Raw genomic sequence first — 22,999 nt, forward strand, 5'->3', positions numbered from 1 at the left:
AAACTACGTCAAGGGCTGTAATTCTAGTAATTTGGACGTCGCGGCAATGTTTATTAACCAATTTTTAAAATTATAAAGCAAAAGAGACGAATTTTGTAATTTCGTATTGGAGGATGAGTCAAAAACTGGGCTGTAATTTTAGTAATTTTAACGTCGCACTAATAAAATTTGGGGAAATTACTCACTTAGACTTGCTTATTAACTGCGCCAAATTTCAAAATTATACCAAAAGAGACGAATTTTGTAATTTTGTATTTGAGGATGGGTCAAAAACTGGGCTGTAATTTTGGTAATTTTAACGTCGCACTAATACAACTTGGGGAAATTACTCATTTAGACTTGCTTATTAACTGCGCCAAATTTCAAAATTATAGAGCAAGAGACAAATTTTGGAATTTTTCAATTTGAGAATGGGAAAAATACTAATAAAAACATGTTAAGGGCTGTGATTCCGGTAATTTTATCGTCGTAGCAATAATTTGGGAAAATTGCTCATATAGACTTGCTTATTAACAGCCAAGTTGCAAAAAGAGAAAAATTTTTGAATTTTTTATTTTATTTTTTGTTTTGGCTTCTACCTCTTTCTTGTTTTTTTTACTTTCTGTTTTTTCTTGTTTTTCTTAGTTTTCTTGATGTTTCCCATTCTTCTTTCTGTCTTCCACATTCTTCAAGTTTAATTTTGGAAATATTTTGACGAGAATAAATTTTGAACGCATTTAAATCTGTTTGTTAATAAAATTAGTAACGTGTTTGTCTACGCTTTATTGATGTAAATTAGAACAAGGTAAACTAATTGTACTTAATGACACTTAATCAACGTCAAGTTTTTTGAAATTTCCATAAACACCAAAGACGTCATCTTCCACTTTTTCCGGTCGAAGACTTTCCTTGATGGTCATTGTAGCTATACGTGACAACTCTTTTGAGTGTCGTTCAAACAGCTCTTGGAAAGTTTCTAGAAAGAATTTTTACCACCCTCGCCAAACAACAAGTCTTACCTTCGAGAGCATCCAACGATGGTCCCTCCCCTCCGAAGTCATCAGGCAACAACTCTATCGGTAACAGTTCTTTCAGGGTGTCAAAATCGTCGATAACGTGGATCTTGAACAAAGAATTAGTGATAAGTCTTTTGGCTTTCTACGTACTCGCTCGAAGAGTTTGGGCTTGAGGAACTTCTTAAAGATTGCTAATAAGATGCTTCCGTACGATGGTAGATTGATGAGATAAACAGCCTTGAGAGGGCTTGAGAAAGCTTTCTGGAAAACACGTTTTTGCAAGTGGTAAAACTGTTCTTTTCTTACTTCATATAAATTTACGACTGTGGAAACTAAAAAGGGTGTCATTTTCGAAATGGAATTCATAGTAAAATTTTTCATATCGGCAACGATAATATCGCCATTGAGGACGTCCGCTCGGAGGCGCACGTCGTGCATTGTAATGACTCGTTTGAACAGTGCTAAAGGCTCAAAAGAATCGCGCAGACTTGCGCTTTTAAATTTGAAGAATCCGATTCTGTACATGTCTTTCGTGGGCTTTTCAGCAAGCACCAGATACCTAAAAGACCACAATAAACTTTCTTTGATTTTTTCGCGTTGATCTTACGCAATTTTACAAAAAATCGCATTGAATTCCAAGTTTGGGTGACAACTCCCATAGATGTCGTCAAACTTCTTTCGCAGTGTGAAGTAGTTGTCAATCTTCCGCTTGGCTACTTCCACGCTAAACTTGTTTAGAATCACGAAATTGCGAAGGGAATTGGTGTCTGAAAGTGAGTTACTTCTTCTGATGACTGTTTTTAACACTCACCCAACAGGTCGGGGAGATGAGGTTGTGTCTTTAGCCATTGGCGCAAGGTAGCGACGTCTTCATCTAAAGATTTCAATGTCTTGTTGTGTTTCTTAGCGACTTCTTCCCAGAGGTCTGCGCAGTGGAGAAAGTTCATCGTTTGAAATTGAATGGTTTGAAATTGTTCATTGCTATTTTATGAATTGTTGTCGACCTTGTATTTCTGAGGTATTAATTAAGAAAAATACTACTTTTTTGCCGTGATCAAAATATCAAATTAATATTTATTTCTAGAGAACTTGTTCGACGTGTTTCAGTTCTTTATATTCATCTGATCTCCATTTAAATTATTTTGTCGCAATCCTTCTTTGAGTTCTTTTTTTTTGGTTTTACAAGTTTTTCTTTTCTTTGAAGTCTCAAGTTTTATTTTACAAACTAGGTGGCTCTCGGAATTTTGTAGATCTTTGCTTTTTTCGTAAACTTTTCCGTAACGTTGAATATTCATTTGGGATTGTTTATTTGTTAGATTATGAAACAAAAAAGGGAGTTTTCCAGTTAATTGTATTTTGTCATTTAACATTTAGCAAAAAAGTTTTAAAATAACTTTATATTTTGTGTTTTTTGATTTTTGAAACTGATACAAATAATTACGCTGGCAAAATATAGAATTTCCTGAAAATTTTAGAATAAAAAACAGACTAATTAAAGGTTTAAAAGAAAATAACCAACGGGCTTCGCTATTAAAAATTTAACAATACTAGCAGAAAATTCCTAAATCAGGCAGGCTGCGCCTTTCATGGTTTCTAAAATCTTTATTTTATTTTTTAAAATTTTGTGCTTTGAAGCAATTAATGAACACTTAAAAATAATAATGACCTCTATAAATTTCATCGTCATAACTTAAAAACTAACAAAGTTACGAATTTTATTAAAAACTGAAAATTAGGCAAGCCTTTCATGGTTTCTGAGCCCATTGCAAATTCTATTACAATGAAAGAAGAAAAAATATAAGACACACGGTGTAGTCTCTCATTTAGGCACCACGTCATATCAAGAAAAAAAGATATAACAGAATCTCGAGAATTTGTAAAAATTGGTGGGTTTCTATAATTAAATTCATTAATTCGCAAAGAATCCTCGATAATAAGAATTATTATTCACACAGAGTGTTTGAGATTTTCGCTGCCATATTTGAAACGGACATATAGAAAAATGGCCGAGTCAAAAAACTTTAGAACATTTTGAGATTTCAGCAATAATTATAATTATATAATAATTTATATTTTGGAAACGACCTGTTTGTTTAAGAGGAGGCGACCCGTTTGGCTCTTTGGAGATTCAATGCTAATTTCAAAAAATCATATCTTCGTTACTATGAAAGATATCGATATAAAACAGAAACGAATGGAATGTCCAAAATATTTTCTAGACATTATCCGGGGCAAAAATCCCAAAAAGATGTTTATTCACCTATAAATTAATTTGATGTTTCTTCTTAGCAACAAAAATTTCCAATACAGCCATAACTAAAAAAAAAAATAAGAATCGATTGCGGATAATGTCTAGATTTCCAAATTGTGAATTGATATGCAAAAACAGCGATCTAATTTATTTATAAATAAATGAGCTATGGCAATTTTAAAATTCTTGATTGAAATTTTGTCTGAATTCTGGTAATTTATGACCAGCTATTAGAAGTTAACCACAAGCTGTAAACTTAATCCATTGTTCATTTATGGCGATCACCCCTTGCAGGTATAGTAACCTCAGTTGACATATAGCTAGTAAACATTTTATGGCTTAAGTCGAACCACCTATAGAAATAAAACTGGGTGTTGTAAACTGCAGCCGACAAATTTCTAGGTAGAGAGTTGACCGATGGTTGAATAGGCCCGGACTCATTTCGTGCTCATTTATGGTCTCCAATCGCAAGGATTAGTACTGCCCGGCCCTCTCATAATGTGGCCATAAAATTTACTAGGTGTATGTCAACTGGGTTTACTTTACTTAGAACCATTCTTCAATACTTTTTAAATGTGCGAAATAAACCAAGGTACTTTTTTCCATTCAAACAATGTAGAGATGGATATGTTGAAAGAGAACATTCATTTGAATAAGTATAATTAATTTAAATATTACTTATGTAATTATGGACCGGTTTACACAATAATTTAATTAAACTAATATTTCAAATCTTTTGAAGATTTAATTTACCTTCAGAAAATTCCTATGTTATTGCCTTTACAAAATGTACATAAGCAAATTAAAAATTTTAAGATTCTAAAATTTTCAAGATTTTGAGTTTGAACAAAATACCATCTGTCATCCGATTTAAATTTCTATTCCATTTATTACTCAAAAATCATAAGGTGTCTTTAATTTTATCTCTTTGTGCGCTAAAATAACTAAAACATCCTAACTGTGTCAACATTTTTTTACTTAGAATACGCACACAAAATCCGTTTGGTTTTGTGGTAAACTTTTGAACAAATTACCTGAGTAGGATGATTGAGATTAATTTTACAGGGTCCACTTGTGTCCACCCCCAAAATCGTCTTTAATTTATGGATAAAATTTTGAAAAAATTGTTGACAAAGCTCTAGAAGCTGACGCAAAAATTTGTTTTTTATCACTGATAGTTTTGGCGTCGCGACGTCTTCAAATGCAATTTTTAGCTAATCGTGAGGGTTTGTGAAATCAACCCCTAATTTATTTATTTCTCAATATAAATGTGTTAAAAATATCTGAGTTGTCATTTTAGATTTAATGCAAATTGTATTCAAGATTTGAGGAAAATATGCTGTTTTATCAAGTTAGTTTCCAATTTCATTACGTCAAAATTGGAAACTACGTTTACACCCATCTGTCAACATCTTGTGTCACAAATGACATCTATTCGTTGGTTTGCTTTAGATTGTAACAAAAGTTTTACTTGGTGAAATTGTCGTTTTGTCGATGTTTATTAACGATTTCTGGTGTCTATAAAGTGCAATATGCCCGAGTTAATCAAAATTGACATTCATACGGGTGAATGAAGTCACTTGTGAAATTTTGGTGTAAACGTAGTTTGCCACTGCGCCGTCATCACTTTGAAAACTAACTTGATAAAGCAGCGTTTTTTTCGCAAATTTTAAACACAATTTGCATTAGATTTAAAATAGAAACTCAAAAATTTGTATCACATTTATGTTGAAAAAATTTGAATTCGCGAATATTTCCGCAAAAAACTCAAAAATTGCTAAAAATTTTACTTCTTAGGCGGCGCAACGCCAAACAAACCGTGATAAAATAACGTCATCATCTAGAGCTTTTTCGGAAATTTTCAAAAATTTATCTTTAAAATTAAAGATGATTTTGGGGTGGACCCTGTATACCCTGTAAATTGGATAAAAATTGGAGTTTTTAGGAGTGAAATTTGCTAATTAATTGCGTATGTGTTTAATTCAAGATATTTTTCGCCAAATTTTATATTCAAATTTCTTAGAAATATCTATATGTTGAAACACTCCAACTTTTTAACAAAAACAATATTTGATTTTTTAGGCAATTTGTATTGTTTATATTGCAGGTTTATATTGTATGTGCGCCACATTATGGTCAAATAGGTTTTTTTTCCATTTTTTTTCTATTTTCAATCAGGTACTGTTTTTGGTAGTGCCTACCATTTACTTCGTATGTACAGAATCAATTTTTGAACCAAAAGTTCAAATTAAATTGTAAACGTATCGTGTAAAATGGATCGTGTATCTGGATTTTCTTTGGCTTCATTACATTCTTTTTGGCTTTTTAGGTTATCTTTGGATTCTTTGATTTGTTTGGATTCCCATTAAATTCTTTGGATTCTTTTGATTCTTTTTGGATTTTGATAGAATTTTTTAGACTATTTGGATTCTTTTTGGATTTTCAGTGTTTGGATTCTTTGTTTTCTTAAGATTCTTTCAATTCTCTTTGAATTTTTGAATTCTTTGAATTCGTTGTTAGATCTCTGGATTTTTTATTGACACTGGATTTTCTTTTGGGTTCTCTTCGGATTCTTTAGATTCTTTGAATTTTTTGGATTTATTAGATTTTTTTATTCTGGAAATGTACCAAAAACTAAAACAAAATTTTATTAAGGGTTGCAACTGTAACCGTTTAAATGGAATTTTAAAAGGTTACTTATTCTGGTCTGCTTATTAGCTGTGCAAAAATTGCAAAATTATAGAGCGAAAGAGACAAATTTTGAAATTTTTCATTTTGAGGATGTACCAAAAACTTAAAAAAACATTTTAAGAACCGTAACTTCAATAATTTTAATGCCTCAGCAACATTAAGTACGCTAAAGGTCAAAATTAAAGACCAAAAAAAATATTTTTGGAAGTATAAATTGAGAATAAGCCAAAAACTAATGAAAAAATATGTTAATGGTTGTAATTCTGCTCATTTTAACGTCGCAGCAATAAAATTTCAAGAAATTGTTCATTTGGACTTGCTTATTAATTGTGGCAAATTTCAAAATTATAGAGCAAAAATACCAATTTTGGAATTTTTTAATTTGATGAATGAACCAAAAACTAACAAACAAATATTAGGGGCTGTAATCCGGGTAATTTTAGGGTCGCAATAAAATTTGTTAAAATTGTTAATTTCTACTTGCTTATTAATTGCGCCAAATTTCAAAATTATAGGTCAAAAGAAACAAATTTGGGATTTTTTTTATTTGAGAACGAGCCAAAAACTAATAAAAATATGTCAAGGGCTGTAATTCTGTTAATTTGAACGTCGCAGCAATAAAATTTGGAAAACGTCTTCATTTAGACTTGCTTAATAACTGCGCCAATTTTCAAAATTGTAAAGCAAAAGAGACGAATTTTATATTTTTCTATTTGAGGATGAGTCAAAAACTACCGAAAAAAATAATAAGAGCTATAATTTTGGTAATTTTAACGTCGCACCAATAAAATTTGTGGAAATTACTCATTTAGACTTGCTTATTAACGGCGCCAAATTTCAAAATTGTAGAGCAAAAGAGAAATTTTGGAATTTTTCAATTTGATGATGGGTAAAAACTAAAAAAATATGTTAAGTGCTCATTTGGACTTGCTTATTCACTGTGCTAAATTGCGAAAATTGACGCAAGAGACAATTTTTATAATTTTTTCTTTTCGGGTTTTGCCTCTTTCTTTACTTTTTTTACTTTCGGCTTTTTCTTTCTTCCATTTGTTTTCTCGGTGTCTCACATTCTTCTTTCTTCTACTTTCTTCAAGTTCAATTTTGGAAATATTTTGACGAGAATGAATTTTGAACGCATTCAAATCTGCGTGTTAATAAAACCAGTAACGTGTTTGTTTACGCTTTATTAATGTTAATTAGAACAAGGTAAACTAATTGTCACACTTAATCAACCTCAAGTTTTTTAAAATTTCCATAAACACCAGAAACGTCAACTTCCAGTTTTTCCGGTCGAAGACTTTCCTTGATGGTCATTGTAGCTATACGAGACAAGTCTTCCGAATGTCGTTCAAACAGCTCTTGGAAAGTTTCTAGGAAGAATTTTTACCACGCGCGCCAAACAACAAGTCTTACCTTCGAGAGCACCCAACGATGGTCCCTCTCCTCCGAAATCATCAGGCAATAACTCTATCGGTAATAGTTCTTTCAGAGTGTCAACATCGTCGATGACGTGGATCTTGAACATAGAATTAGTGTTGACTCTTTTGGCTTTGTACGTACTCGCTCGAAGAGTTTGGGCTTCAGGAACTTCTTGAAGATTGCTAATAAGATGCTTCCGTACGATGGTAGATTGATGAGATAAACAGCCTTGAGAGGGCTTGAGAAAGCTTTCTGGAAAACACGTTTTTGCAAGTGGTAAAACTGTTCTTTTCTTACTTCATATAAGGTTACAACTGTGGAAACTAAAAAGGGTGTCATTTTCGAAATGGAATTCATAGTAAAATTTTTCATATCGCAACGATAATATCGCCATTGAGGACGTCCGCTCGGAGGCGCACGTCGTGCATTGTTATGACTCGTTTGAACAGTGACAGAGGCTCAAAAAATTCGCGCAGACTTGCGCTTTTAAATTTGAAGAATCCGATTCTGTACATGTCTTTCGTGGGCTTTACAGCAAACACCAGATACCTACAAGACCACAGTAAACTTTCTTTGATTTTTTCGCGTTGATCTTACGCCATTTTACAAAAAATCGCGTTGAATTCCAAGTTTGGGTGACAACTTCCATAGACGTCGTCAAAATTCTTTTGCAGTGTGAAGTAGTTCAATCTTCTGCTTGGCTACTTCCAAACTAAACTTGTTTAGAGTGACGAAATTGCGAAGGGAATTGGTGTCTGAAACTGAGTTACTTTTTCTGATGACTGTTTTCAACACTCACCCAACAAATCAGGGAGATGAGGTTGTGTCTTTAACCATTGGCGCGAAGTAGCGACGTCTTCATCTAAAGATTTCAATGTCTTGTTGTGTTTCTTAGCGACTTCTTCCCAGAGGTCTGCGCAGTGGAGAAAGTTCATCGTTTGAGATTGAATGGTTTGAAATTGTCCACTGCTATTTTTTGAATTGTTGTTTCCGAGGTATCATTACAATAATTAAGAAAAATACTGATCTTTTACAGTTAAAATGATTAAAGGATCAAATGAAGAGTTATTTTTGGAGAACTTGTTCGACGTATTCCAGTTCTTCATATTTATCTGTTGTCCATTTAGATTATTTTGTTGGAATCCTTCTTTGGGTTCGTTTTTTAGGTTTTACAAGTATTTCTTTCCATTGGGTCTCAAGTTTTATTCTACAAATTCTTCACTTGTCTGAGGCTCTTCTAGCATTTTGTTTTTATATTCTTCAAATTCTCTTTTTTAATTCGTTGTAATCGTTCTATGAAATATGTTAAAGGCTGTAACTCTGGTAATTGTGTAATAACTGTTTGAGACAAATTTTGTAATTTTTTATTTTCTTTGGATTCTTTAGATTCTCTTTGTATAGTTTGGATTCTTTGAATTCATTTAATCTTCTAGATTCCTTGAGTTCTCTATAAATTCTTTGAATTCTGCGCATTCTTTTGAATCTTTGAATTCTTTAGATTCTCTGGAATTTCTTTTTATTCTCTTTGGATTCCTTGAATTCTTCAGACCCTTTCTTTGGTATCTTTAGATTGTTTAAATTCTCTTTAAGTTTTTGTATTTTCTTCGGATCCTTTGCATTCTTTTTAAATTCTTTGTATTCTCTTCGGATTCGCTTTGGATACTTTGGATTCGCTTTGGAATCTTTAGATTCTCTTTGGATACTTTGAATTCTTTGAATTCGTTGGAAAATCTTTGGATTTTTTGAATTCGTTACAGTCCCTTTGGTTTTATTGGTTTCTTTAAATTCTCTTTAAAATCTTTGCATTCTCTTTTTGGATTTTTTTTGGTTTTCTTTGGATTCGTTGGATCCTCTGAGTTATCTGGATTCTCCTTAAATTCTTTTGATTCTCTGGGTTTTCTTTGGCTTCATCAGATTTTTTAAATTCTGATTTTTTGGATTCTATGCATTCTTTCGATTCTTACAATTCTTTGGATTTCTTTTTGATTCTTTAAATTCTTTGGATTCTCTGGAATCTCTAGAATCTATTTTTATTTCTTTTGGATTCTTTGATTCTTCTGAATTCTCTAGATTCTCCTTAAATTCTTTGGCTTTGTTACATTTTTTAACTCTTTTTGGATTTCTTTGGATTCTCTGGAATCTCTAGGTTTTATTTTTATTCTCTTTGGATTCTTCATACTCGAAGTCTTTCTTTGGATTCTTTAAAGTCTTTAGATTCTCTTTTTATTATTTGGAATGTTTATTGATTCTTTAGATTTTCTTTGGATTCTTTGGATTTTTCGTATTTTTCATGTTTGGATTCTTTGCATTCTAATCTTAGGAGTCTTTCGATTTTTTGGATGCTTTGAATTCGTTGTTAGATTCTCTGGATTCTTTTAATTGTCACTGGATTTCCTATGTATTCTTTGGGTTCTCTATAGATTCTTCGGATTGTTTCGATTTATTCGATTCTTTTTTATTCTGGGGATATACAAAAAAACTTCAAAAAAATATATTAAGGGTTGTAACTGTTGTCATTTAAATTAAATTTGGAAAAGTTACTCATTTTATTAGGTGTGGAAAATTGCAAAATTATATGAAGAGCGAAAGAAACAAATTTTGGAAATTTTTATTTTGGGGATGTACCAAAAACTTATAGAAATATGTTAAGAGCCATAACTTTAATAATTTTAATGCCACAGCAATGAAATTTGGGGAAGTTACTGATTTCGGGCTGCCTATTAACTGTGACAAATTGCAAAATATATAGCAAAAGATCCCAATTTTGGATTTTTTTTTATTTGGTGGATGAGCCAAAAATTAATAAAACAATATATTAAGTGCTGTAAATCTGGTAATTTTTACGTCACAGCAATAAAATTTTCAAAAATTGCTCATTAAGACTTACTTATTAACTGCGCTAAAGGTCAAAATAAAAAACCAATAAAAACAAATTTTGGAATTTTTTAATTTAGACTGAGCCAAAATCTAACAAAAAATACGTTAAGGGCTGTAATTTGAACGTTGCGGCAATAAAATTTCGAGAAATTGCTCATTTGGATTTGCTTATTAATTGTGGGAAATTTCAAAATTATAGAGCAAAAAATACCAATTTTGGAATTTTTTAATTTGATGAATGAAAAAAAAAAACTAATAAAAATATGTTAAGGGCTGAAATTCTGGTAATTTTAAAGTCACAGCAATAAAGTTTGGGAAAATTGTTAATTTCTACTTGCTTATTAATTGCACCAAATTTTAAAATTATAGGCCAAAAGAGACAATTTTTTTTTAATTTGAGATTTGAGTATTTGAGAAAGAGTCAAAAACTGGGCTGTAATTTTGGTAATTTTAACGTCGCACTAAGAAAATTTTGGGAAATTACTCATTTAAATTTGCTTATTAACTGCGCCAAATTTAAAAATTATATACCAAAAGAGACAAATTTTGGAATTTTTCAATTTGAGAATGGGAAAAAAACTAATAAAAAACATGTTAAGGGCTGTGATTCCAGTAATTTTATCGTCGTATCAATAAAATTTGGTGAAATTGCTCATATAGACTTGCTTATTAACTGTGCCAAAATGCGAAAAGAGATTTTTTAATTTTTTATTTTTGGGTTCTATCTATTTCTTATTTGTTTTACTTTCTGTTTTTTCTTTTTTTCGTTAGTTTTCTCGGTGTTTCCCATTCTTCTTTCTGTCTTTTACATTCTTTAAGTTTAATTTTAGAAATATTTTGACGAGAATGGATTTTGAACGCATTTAAATCTGCGCGTTAATAAAACCAGTAACGAGTTTGTTTACGCTTTATTAATGTAAATTAGAACAAGGTAAACTAATTGTACTTAATCACACTTAATCAACGTCAAGTTTTTTGAAATTTCCATAAACACCAAAGACGTCATCTTCCAGTTTTTCCGGTCGAAGACTTTCATCTATGGTCATTGGATTTCCTTGGATTCTTTGAATTCTTTGGATTCTCTGGAATCTCTAGATTTTATTTTTATTCCCTTTGGATTCTTTGAATTGCCTGGATTCTTCATACTCGAAGTCTTTCTTTGGTCTCTTAGGATTCTTTAAATTCTTTGGATTCTATTTTTATTATTTGGATTGTTTATTGATTCTTTAGATTTTCTTTGGATTTTTATTAATTTTTTGGATTATTTGTATTCTCTTTGGATTCTTTGGATTTTTCGTAGTGTTGGTTTCTTTGCATTCTAATATTAGGAGTCTTTCGATTCTCTTTGGATTTTTTGGATTCTTTTAATAGTCATTGGATTTCCTTAGTATTCTTTGGGTTCTCTATAGATTCTTCGGATTGTTTGGATTTATTCGATTCTTTTTTTATTCTGGGGATGTACAAAAAACTTTAAAAAAAGTATATTAAGGGTTGTAACTGTTGTCATTTAAATTAAATTTGGAAAAGTTACTCATTTTATTAGCTGTGACAAATTGCAAAATATATAGCAAAAGATTCCAATTTTGGAATTTTTTTATTTTGTAGATAAGCCAAAAATTAATAAAACAATATATTAAGGGCTGTAAATCTGGTAATTTTTACGTCGCAGTAATAAAATTTGGGGAAATTGTTAATTTCTACTTGCTTATTAATTGCGCCAACTTTCAAAATTGTAGGCCAAGAGAGACTAATTTTAAATTATTTTTTTTATTTGAGGATGAGCCAAAAACTAATAAAAAATACGTCAAGAGCTGTAATTCTGGTAATTTGAACGTCGCAGCAATAAAATTTAGAAAAATTGTTTATTAACCAATTTTTAAAATTATAAAGCAAAAGAGACGAATTTTGTAATTTTGTATTTGAGGATGGGTCAAAAACTGGGCTGTAATTTTGGTTATTTTAACGTTGCACTAATACAATTTGGGGAAATTACTCATTTAGACTTGCTTATTAACTGCGTCAAATTTCAAAATTATAGAGCAAGAAACAAATTTTGGAATTTTTCAATTTGAGAATGGGAAAAATACTAATAAAAACATGTTAAGGGCTGTGATTCCGGTAATTTTATCGTCGTAGCAATAAAATATGGGGAAATTGCTCATATAAACTTGCTTATTAATTGTGGCAAATTTCAAAATTATAGAGCAAAAATACCAATTTTGGAATTTTTAAATTTGGTGGATGAAAAAAACTAATAAAAAATATGTTAAGAGCTGTAATCCTGGTAATTTTCACGTCGCAGTAATAAAATTTGGGGAAATTGTTAATTTCTATTTGCTTATTAATTGCGCTAAATTTCAAAATTATAGGCCAAGAGAGACAAATTTTGGATTTTTTTTTATTTGAGGATGAGCCAAAAACTAATAAAAAATACGTCAAGGGCTGTAATTCTGGTAATTTGAACATCGCGGCAATAAAATTTAAAAAAATCGCCCATTTCGACTTGCTTAACAATTGTGGCATATTTCAAAATTATAGAGCAAAAAATATCAATTTTGGAATTTTTTTATTTGATGGATGAAAAAAAAACTAATAAAAAAATACGTTAAGGGCTGTAATCTTGGTAATTTTAACGTCGCAGTGATAAAATTTGGGAAAATTGTTAATTTGTACTTGAGGGTGAGCCAAAAACTAATAAAAAAATTGTCAAGGACTGTAATTCTGGTAATTTGAACGTCGCAGAAATAAAATTTGGAGAACTTGTTCATTTAGACTTGCTTAATAACTGCGCCAATTTTTAAAATTGTAAAGCAAAAGAGACGAATTTTATATTTTTCTATTTGAGGATGAGTCAAAAACTACCGAAAAAAATAATAAGAGCTATAATTTTGGTAATTTTAACGTCGCACCAATAAAATTTGGGGAAATTACTCATTTAGACTTGCTTATTAACGGCGCCAAGTTTCAAAATTATAGAGCAAAAGAGATATTTTGGAATTTTTCAATTTGATGATGGGAAAAAACTAAAAAATATGTTCTGCTTTTTCTTTCTTCCATTTGTTTTTTCGGTGTCTCCCATTCTTCTTTCTTCTACTTTTTTCAAGTTCAATTTTGGAAATATTTTGAGGAGAATGAATTTTGAACGCGTTCAAATCCGCGTCTTAATAAAACCAGTAACGTGTTTGTTTACGTTTTATTATTGTTAACTAGAACAAGGTAAACTAATTGTACTTAATCACACTTAATCAACGTCAAGTTTTTTGAAATTTCCATAAACACCAAAAACGTCATCTTCCAGTTTTTCCGGTCGCAGACTTTCATCGATTGTCATTGTTGTCATGCGTGCCAACACTTCCGAGTGCCTTTCAAACAGCTCTTGGAAAGTTTCTAGAAAGAGTTTTTAACCACGCGCGCCTAACACCAAGTCTTACCTTCGAGCGCACCCAACGATGGTCCCTCTCCTCCGAAGTCTTTAGGCAACAACTCTATCGGTAAAAATGTTTTGAGGGTGTTAACATCGTCGATAACGTGGATCTTGAACAAAGAATTAGTGTTACCTCTTTTGGGCTTTGTACGTACTCGCTCGAAGAGTTTGGGCTTGAGGAACTTCTTAAAGATTGCCAGTAAGATGGTTCCATACGATGATAGATTGATGAGATAGACAGCCTTGAGAGGAATTGAGTACATTTTCTGGGGAAAATACGTTTTTAGGAGCGGAAAAATTGTCTTGATCTTACCTCATACATGGCTAGGACTGTGGTAACCAGAGACGGCGTCACTTTCAAAACGAAACTCATAGAAAGACCCTTTAAATCAGCGACGATGATATCGCCATTCATGACATCCCCTCGTAGTCGCGCGTCTTGCATTGTTAGCAATCGTTTGATCAGAGGCAAAGGCTCAAAATAGTCGCACAAACTTTCGTCTTTAAATTTAAAGAACGCGATTCTGTACATCTCTTTCGTGGGCTTTTCAGCAAACACCACATATCTAAAAGATGGGAATGAAAGATAAACCCTTTCCATCCCTTTGTCTTACACAATTTTGCACAAATTGGCGTTATATTCCAACTTCCGGTTACAACTCCCATACACCCCTTCAAACTTTTTTCGCAGAGTGAAGTAATTGTCAATCTTCTGCTTAGCAACTTCCATGCTAAACTTGTTTAGAATCAAGAAGTTGCGAAGACAATTGGTGTCTGAAACTGAGTTACCTCTTGTGATGGCGGTTTTTAACACTCACCCAACAGATCGGGGAGATGAGGTTGAGTTTTTAGCCATTGGCGCAACGAAGCGACATCTTTATCCAACGTCTTTAGTGTCTTGTTGTGTTTCTTGGAAACTTCTTCCCAGAGGTCCGCGCACTGAAGGATGTCCATTGTTGTTACTTGAATGATGGAAATTAACGTTTATCGGTATCTCTTGAACTGTTGTCGGCCTTGTATTTGCAAGCGTCTATTGTAATTAATTAAAAACAAAGATTACGGAATTTCCATTTTGCATTGATTGCGAAGTAAACTGATAAAACGGTGTAAAATTCCAAAGTCGAATTTCAAGTTTTTGCACGAACATTTAAATATTTCACTTAATCTCCTTCAATGTATTCTCTCTTTGGATAATTTCTCTTAAAATTCTCTTTGAATACTGTTTTCGGGTTCTGCTATTACATAGTATTATTTAATGATTTTTTCTCCGAATTCTTTTTTTTTGTTTAGCATCTCTTTGCATTTGTGATTTAGATTTACTCTTTGAAATTGTTTTTGGATACTGTATTTGAATTCCTTCTTTGAATTCTTCAGAAGATTGCTTCTTCGAAAGCATTCTTCTGTGGACACTTTAATTTCTTTAGTTTCTTCTTCTTTTTCTTCTGGTGAAAACTTTTATTTTACCCCTTTGGTTTCTTTCTTTCGGTTTTCAGGCTTCCCCTTCACTAATTTTTTTTCTTCAAATTCAAATTCGTCACCTTTTTTGGATGCAATGCAATTTTTGGGAAAAAAAATTGTACAAAAATATTTTATATAAATAATTTGGGATGTGCAGATGGTTCGGACCATACACAATCACCAGAAAGGTTAACGACGTCAATTACGAAATCGAACGGGGTTCAAACAACAAACCAAAAAGGGAAATTGTTCACGTCAGTCGTATACTTAGTTATTACGACCCATGGACGAGTCCGGTCAGTAGCGATGACGTCTAAAATATGTTATTATTAAGTTTTAGGCATACAATTTTTTTTTCTTGGTTGTTTCTTTTTAATATTAGGATACAAATTTCTTGTGATTTTAGGTTATTGTTAGTTTTATGCCATGACACCTTTGTTCAACCGGACTTAGTCGAAATCAGTATGGGGGTGTACTGGAAACCGTTACCCCATACAATTCGATTCTACTGATATGGAACATGGTATTATCTACAGAGTTGGTCTATGTTTTGATCCGCCGAAACCCAATTGGATTGCTAGCCGTCACCACTCCAGGTGCACATGGATGGAACAGCGGTGGCACCAATCGATCATTATAGCGATGTCTGTTGTGTTTTTTCGTATTAATTTAGTATCTAATCGTCAGGACGATTAGAAAGATTTGTAGGAGGAAGCATGAAGAAAACGGTTGCCCTTCCCGGGAAGAGAGGTCTTGGAGACTGCCAGAGGAGGACAGTAGGGTAACGCAGAGCACGTGCCATGTGGAGATAGGGAAGGAGACCCTACTCGGATTGGCAAAGGGGCAGAGTGCCAGTATTACACTCTACCCACCAAGGAATTTAAGCGAGGAGGAGAGAGAGTAAAACAAGGTAAGGCAACAGACACAGAAAAAGAAAAAAAAAGAATGGGGAAAAACGGGAAACTTTTTTAAAGAGGGATATTTTAAATTTTATTTGGGTTGGAAGTATACGCGATTAATAGAACAGCTGATCAAAAGGTGAAGGTCGGCTAGACAACAACAATGTTATTTTCGCATTCTTGTTGTCAGCAGTTTTAGAGTAATGTAATACGTGTAAACGCTAGAGAAATTTGTAAATAGCTTGTAAGGTTAGATTAGGAGTTAAGTATTTTAGTTTGTAATTGTTGTTTTTGTTTGTCCATCACCGATGGACCGTCCGAGATGTCACGACAAGACCAGACTGTCCTAGTGGTAGGCTAGAGGGAACATCAGACTTCCAGAAGTACCATCAAAGAACCGGAGGGCAAAGTGGAGGCAGAGTGACCACTCAACGGAACCAACAAGAAACTGCGTGATCTGGAAGGGACGGCTGGAGGTCAATGCTACTTGAGTTGATACATGGTGCCGAAGGAGCGGCGAGGACAACGAGATCGACCATTCTTTTTCCCTGCTTACTTAACCTCACCCTTATTGAGAATCCTGTAACCACGCAACTTTCCTGAAAACCTAAGTAAGATCCTCCTGAGTAAGAGTTCCTAAATGGTCAAGAAGAACGTACAACCCAAGAGTGACCAAGACGAAGCCCCACTCCAGAGCAGTACGAGTTTTCGCACCTAGAAAGACACGTCAGTGCGGTTGGAAGAGTTCCAGTCCGAGGTGTGGGGAAGTTCTGCTAGTTCTCCTAGTCGAAGCTAGTGACAGGATGCAAGGAGTCAACGTTTCCGGACATGAGGGAAGTGCGGGACAGAAGAGGAGATTAGACATAAGATAGAGATGTAAATGGTTAGGATAATTTAGTTAAGGTTTAGGCTATAAGTTAATTGTCGGGACGACAATTCTTAAGGGGTGGGCATATGTCAGCAATTAATAATTGCTGCGACTAAGAGGTTAACTACCTTTGTACGTTGCACCGGGTTTTCGCAAGTGGCTTAGCTAGCACTCCAAAATGGAGGACTAGCAAAGTCAGCTTGCGGAAACGAGGTGACATGGGCAACGTACAAGGGGTAGTTAGCCAGTAGTAGAGTTAGCGAGTAGTAGAAGTGGTAGTGACTACAGAGCTGGTAGTTGGTGGTCGTTGTGATTATTAAGTGGATTGTGGTCGCGTGGGACAATGTCTACCTCTATATTGTAAGTACGTAGTTTTAAGTCATTAGATTCTAGTATCAATGTAGTTAGTAGGAATTAGTTAAGAATAAACAATAAATACTCCCATAACCGTGTCATTATTGAAAGACCCCGTCACAGACGTGACAATATATATAAATGTTTTTTTCAGGTTCTACTACAAATAGTATATTATAATATAAATTTATAAGAAAGCCTCTAAAACACGCACGACGCGTCAGCGGAGTGCTTTTAACGTCGTAAGTGTTTTAAAGGCGCGTATAAACGAGTGTTATATGCTATTTTTTATTGTACCGATCCATTTACAATCCTTTAAGAGCATTGGAAAAATGTAAATTTACACAATAAAATTATCAACGGTTGTTTGTGAATCGTTTTCGTAGAGACGGTTAGCAATTGTTTGTTTACGTTGTTAAGCACTTTTTACGGAGTCATACGGGTCAAGCTTTCCGACGAACTTCATACGATTATGGCAAACAGTGGTATGAGCATCGATGAACCTCAGGTGGGATGGAAATCTTCGAGTGTGGCTAGTGGCTATTGACGTTTTGCACTAAGGTTTCGCGCCACATTATTCTGTCAAAAATCAGCTGTTAAATGACACTGTGGGATCTTGTCAAAATTCGAATGGAAAAAACACGTAAAAAATCAAACTTGAAGTTTGTTTTGATAGTTTTAACGTGTGAGAAAAGCCAAAATCTTACTGTTTCTAAAGGAAATTAAATTATTATAATTAATTTTTCACCACGTTTCCCACAATAAAGCATGTGGGGTTTAGTTCAAGAATCGCCACCAGAGAGCGTATTGCTTAGCAGCAATCGTCAATATTGAACTTCAAACAAAATAGTTGTTTCCAAACGCATTGCTGGTGGTCTGAACACATCGGTTGCTAAATCAACTTCATCAAGAGCTGTGGACGTCCAACAGAAGAATGAAAATGAAAAAGCTTCTACTAGTTATGAATTAGAAGCAACAAACAACAGTAACCAGCTTAAAGCGGCGGGCTTTGAAATTTCAAACAATCGTAATTGTAATTTTCATGTTTATTTATATTATAATTGAAAATTGGTCCTGACTTTTTACTATTTCTTGTTACCTAGACAACTTTAAGCCTTTAATGTTTTAAAAACCCCTTTCTGCACGCTTTTGCGTGTTTTAATTTAAGATGCAGGTATAATAACAAATTTATTTTCACCACTTTTTCTTGTGAACTGGCAAAGTTTTCAATAATCTATTTCTATAAACTATTTCAATAATCTTTCCAACGACCTATAAAATTTATCGCTACGATTCTACTCGTATTTGTCTCGACTACCGTTGAGGGCGCCACCGTCGCGGTGATCAGCTGTTCTCTAAATCATACTGTTTGAAGTGTCATATTAGGATTTCTCTTGTGTTTTAGTGTTTTTTTGTTAATATTGACAAATATCTAGTGGTTGAGTGGTTGTACAGGGTCCGGCAACACTTGTGTCCACCCCCAAAATCGTCTTTAATTTTAAAGTTACAATTTTGAAAATTTGCATACGCTCATAGTTGACAAAGCTCTAGAAGCTGACGCAAAAATTTGTTTTTTATCACTGATAGTTTTGGCGTCACGACGCCTTAAAAATGTAATTTTTAGTTAATTGTGAGAGTTAGTGATATCAACCCCTAAATTAATTTTTTTTTCCATATTAGATGTGTTAAAAATTACTCAGCTGTTAATTTAGATTCAATGCAAATTGTCTTTAAAATTTTTGCGTCAGCTTCTAGAGCTTTGTCAACTGTGAGCGTATACAAATTTTCAAAATTTTATATATATATTTTTAGGGGTGGACACAAGTGTTGCCGGACTCTGTATATTGCACATACACATTAAATATTTGTCTGCAACTACTTCCATATATGTATACGAAAAAAAAGCAATTACATTAAATTTTAACGCCATTTTCATTTTCATAAACACAAGGAGCACTCTATCCTCTAAACATAGTTTTCGAACCCTAATTGTGGGAAAATACTTCATAACTAAAAAACAAATATCCTCTAATATCTTAAAATTAGTGAGTCCACTTAGGGCATTTAAGTCTTTTTCATTTTTAATTGTAGAAAAAAAAGATGATGAAAGATCTCCTGATTGAACTTGTACCTCTTTATCTTCTCTACACACAAATTTGCATTTGCAATGTTCTGGTCCGGATAGTTTAAAACTGAGTAAAGCTTCGACTGTGAGACGCTCTGCCTCATCTAGATCATCAAGATTTCTTGCTCCTCTTTCACATTCATCTATCTCACCCTCATCCTCACAAAAGTTTAAGGGCAACTCAGTCTTTTTTGCGTCTTGGTGTTTTAACATCAGGCGTCGTTGACCTCTCTCGCGTCTTTAAATTTTTGTAAGTGAAATGTTTGCTACACACCCTCATATAATTTGATGCCGGTTTACCCATTAATAATGCATTCTCTCACGCTTTTCGTATATCACCATTATCATCATTCCCAATCATTCTTCCATGTCGTGGAAAATAATGAAAACTAACATTGTTTTTGTCGAATTTTCTACATGTGTGACATCCGTACACGCTACAGTTGTCTTATCCAATTTTGGCATTGTAAAATAACAGTTTGCACTAATTGTATTATTTTAGAAACAAAATACGGGCGTCAACAATGCAAACGACGTAGAGCGGTATGATTCTTAGATGGAGTATGATTTAGCGCCAGTTCTCAGATTGGCCACCAGATGTCTCACTGATAAATGAAATCGCGAATTAAAAGCCCTTGGGTTGGCTCAGTAACTTATGCGCATCCTGAGTAGGGGAAACGACGCGAGAATGTGTGGCTGAAGTCAGTAAGGATTGGGCGGTGAAAGTGAAGGGTAGAATAAGTGTCGTGCGTGTAGGTGTTCTGGATGGGTACAATTTCCAGAACACCGGTGTGTTTACCTGGATGGGCGTGCTTTCCAGGTAGCGTTCTGGATGGGAACAATTTCCAGAACGCTGGTGTAATAACTTGGATGGGTACAATTTCCAAGTGGCGCTCTGGATGGGCACAATTTCCATAGCGCCGGCGTATTGACTTGGATGGGTACAATTTCCAAGTAGCGTTCTAGATGGGTACAATTTTTAGGACGCTGGTATGGTGACTTGGATGGGGATAATTTCCAAGTTGCGTTCTGGATAGGGATAATTTCCAGAACGCGGGTATTATTGCTTGGATGGGTATAATTTCCAAGTAGCGTCTGGATAGGTACAATTTCTAGTACGCGGGTGGGTACTGTGATGGTAGATTTCACCGTACTCGAAGAAAGAAAAAGATGCCGAGATGCTGCCAGGACGTGGGTGCAGACCAGCCGTTCCAGTAACTCCCCACGGTCGGAGTAAGGACATGGGTGTCCTGCCGTTGCAGAAAATGGGGTCAGTGCCAGTAATTCGAGCCGCTATCCAGCGATGGAGCAGGGGACGAAGTCATTCCATTATAGATGATTAAGGCCGATAAGACAGGTGGCAATATGTTTTGTTGCGAGATATCCATGACTTCCCAGTTGTGCTAAGCCCGGACCTGACTACATAAGGGTGTTCCGGAAGGGGTGAGTCAAGTAGCATTGTGTTGGTAGTTAGAAGTACCCTTTTAAGGAAAGAAAATGAGTACGACCCTGTAATGAGGGTTGGTTTCGTAAATTCAGCATTTAAGCGTAAAAAATCGAAGTACACTAGTATCAATGGTTTACCGTAAGAAACTCAATTCGCAGTTCGCCTTCAGTATCCAAATGCTTTAGAAAAAGCGATCAGTCTCGTTGCTGAAGAAGAAAATTTCAAATAGGTACTTCAACCACAATTAAAATACTCCATTGAAAGAAAATCTAAAGAATCTCCAGTTAGAACACTGTAACAAAGAAGAAAAAACCAAAATTCGAAATATTTATCCCCTTACAATCTAATTTTCACGTCATCAACATTTGTAGAAATTAACTGATGTATAAATGAGTGTGAAGGTTGGCAATTAGGCGAAGTGTCTTGCCTTTATTTATGACTTACTACAACAAATTTGGACAACATGCTAAACCTCGATTTCTCGCAGATTCTCGCTGTTTCCTGGCTTGATTTTGCAAAGAGCTCGAAATCTACAAAACCACCAGTTTTATCAAGATTCAACGGCTGAATCGTGTAACGCTCACGACAGGCGTGAGCCCCCTTGCCGGGATAACTCGGCCAAACTAGCCCCGTGGAGACGGTCGGGGTTCCCAATAACAGTGAGACAATTTTTGAGCGCCACGAACTTACGAGTATCCCGGATTCTCTTCCCTTAAGGGGGTCAGCCGTTAGTCGTTGTTGAAGTTCGACAACGAGCTGGCAAATGCTGGTCAATTTCCCAAAGTAAGAAAAAGAAAAAAAAGAAAATCTAACGTAAACTAAATAACGTGTGATTTATTGACAAAAAAAACCTAGGAGGGGCTACTCCTCAAAACAATAAATCAACGTAGATTACAAATGATGAGTATACAAAAATTATGAAAAGTGTTCAAAGTTGAACAGACGCGTCCTAAGATGTGAGGACCTTATTACTTAATGAAGAGCGACTAAAAGCGACTAACGCAAACGCATAGGCCTATGTTTTGTTTCAGAACGCAATGGTCGATATTGTAATGACGGGAAAAATGTCTGTTCAAACTGCGATTACAAAGTTAAATTTAAGTTAAGTGAATTTACGAAATAAAGAGATAAATGATAGTGAAGTTGCGCTATACAAAAACGAATTAGATTTAAAGTAAAATATGACGACCGTATACAGAAATTTCGGCGCACCGACGATGAGTTTTATAATGTTAAAATGGCGTTTCAAACCGTGACTCCTGTTCCGACGATGGATCTCCGATGGACGGGATCTCGCTGTGGTGTTCCTCAAAGGGACAGGTCCAAGGAGATGCAAAGTCTGGTCTCTGAAGGTCTCGAAGTCTACGTACCTACTCAAGGCGGCGGGGCGGTGTCGCAGAAAACGGGCCAAAGGGGTAACGAAGTATAGCGATGACTGCGAGGGAACAAAAGAAAAACGAAGAAGAGAATAAGAAGACGAAGAACGAAGAAGAACGAAGAAGAAGCCTACAGAGAGAAAAGCAATTACCAAATGGGTCACACGAATGGAGATTTTAAGAAGTTTAAATACCTGGAGGTGTCGAGCGACTTCACACGTGTTAGAGTGTCTCGCACAGATCTGACACGAGGTCGCTGATTCCAAATAACTATCCAAAGATTTGGAATTAGAGTGTCTTTTAGCCCTTAGATCCGGCACAATATAAGGCCGATGGTCTTGATTTTTCAACAATAAATCAAGATTTAACAAGGAGCTAGTAGACACTTAACGAAGACACCTCTGACGATTAGCACGTCAACAGCAAAACTGACCTGCGTGTGACGAGGAAAAGGTGAGGGACCAAAGGTGAAGAAGTTGAGAAAGAATTTGAATATTAGCGCGCCAATTGTAAAGATGTCAATTAACCTAGGGAATTTAATACTAAAGATGAATACAATACTACGATGACATATGACAGTTCTAGGTTAGGTAAATGTAAACAAACGAAATAATATAGAAACTGGCAAGATTGCGCTTTTAGGGATGCTAGAAGAACAAGAAATCAATATTATATAATTCCAAGACGACTAATAGATTCTATTATAGCAAAAAGAAGAAGAGCGAAAATAACAATACCGAAGACAATGTGGTTCCTACAGCCCACATAGGTTCCACTAGGACACATTCAAAAGAAATATAGTGGCTGCTTGTCCT

General features: G+C 34.3%; 3 protein-coding genes across 5 annotated transcripts; all 3 read right to left on the reverse strand.

Annotated features, from left to right (window-relative positions):
• Positions 1-747: 747 nt before the first annotated feature.
• LOC148176831 (alpha-tocopherol transfer protein-like) lies at positions 748-2,004 on the reverse strand. 2 transcript variants are annotated; one of them, XM_088033097.1, is made up of 6 exons: positions 1,807-2,004; positions 1,603-1,762; positions 1,302-1,554; positions 1,146-1,256; positions 999-1,101; positions 748-955 (listed from the first exon to the last, which is right to left on the reverse strand). In XM_088033097.1, exons 1-6 carry the CDS (start codon positions 1,940-1,942, stop codon positions 810-812), a joined length of 909 nt encoding a protein of 302 aa, XP_087889223.1. In that variant the 5' UTR covers positions 1,943-2,004; the 3' UTR covers positions 748-809. The 2 variants fall into 2 exon arrangements, with proteins under 2 accessions (XP_087889223.1, XP_087889224.1); XM_088033098.1 differs by having other exon boundaries at positions 1,603-1,719; positions 1,807-1,941.
• Positions 2,005-6,993: 4,989 nt separating this feature from the next.
• LOC148176832 (retinaldehyde-binding protein 1-like) lies at positions 6,994-8,620 on the reverse strand. 2 transcript variants are annotated; one of them, XM_088033118.1, is made up of 4 exons: positions 7,654-8,620; positions 7,498-7,608; positions 7,351-7,453; positions 6,994-7,307 (listed from the first exon to the last, which is right to left on the reverse strand). In XM_088033118.1, exons 1-4 carry the CDS (start codon positions 7,726-7,728, stop codon positions 7,162-7,164), a joined length of 435 nt encoding a protein of 144 aa, XP_087889244.1. In that variant the 5' UTR covers positions 7,729-8,620; the 3' UTR covers positions 6,994-7,161. The 2 variants fall into 2 exon arrangements, with proteins under 2 accessions (XP_087889244.1, XP_087889243.1); XM_088033117.1 differs by having other exon boundaries at positions 7,498-8,620.
• Positions 8,621-13,412: 4,792 nt separating this feature from the next.
• On the reverse strand, positions 13,413-17,487 carry LOC148176833 (alpha-tocopherol transfer protein-like). Its single transcript, XM_088033095.1, has 6 exons — positions 14,476-17,487; positions 14,272-14,431; positions 13,971-14,223; positions 13,813-13,923; positions 13,665-13,767; positions 13,413-13,620 (listed from the first exon to the last, which is right to left on the reverse strand). The coding sequence occupies exons 1-6, from the start codon at positions 14,609-14,611 to the stop codon at positions 13,475-13,477; spliced, it is 909 nt and encodes a 302-aa protein (XP_087889221.1). The 5' UTR covers positions 14,612-17,487; the 3' UTR covers positions 13,413-13,474.
• Between the last annotated feature and the right edge of the window lie 5,512 nt (positions 17,488-22,999).

Source organism: Gnatocerus cornutus, chromosome 3 (genome assembly GCF_029298725.1).
Source record: "Gnatocerus cornutus isolate USDA-ARS CGAHR chromosome 3, icGnaCorn1.1, whole genome shotgun sequence".
Taxonomy (NCBI): Eukaryota; Metazoa; Arthropoda; class Insecta; order Coleoptera; family Tenebrionidae; genus Gnatocerus; species Gnatocerus cornutus.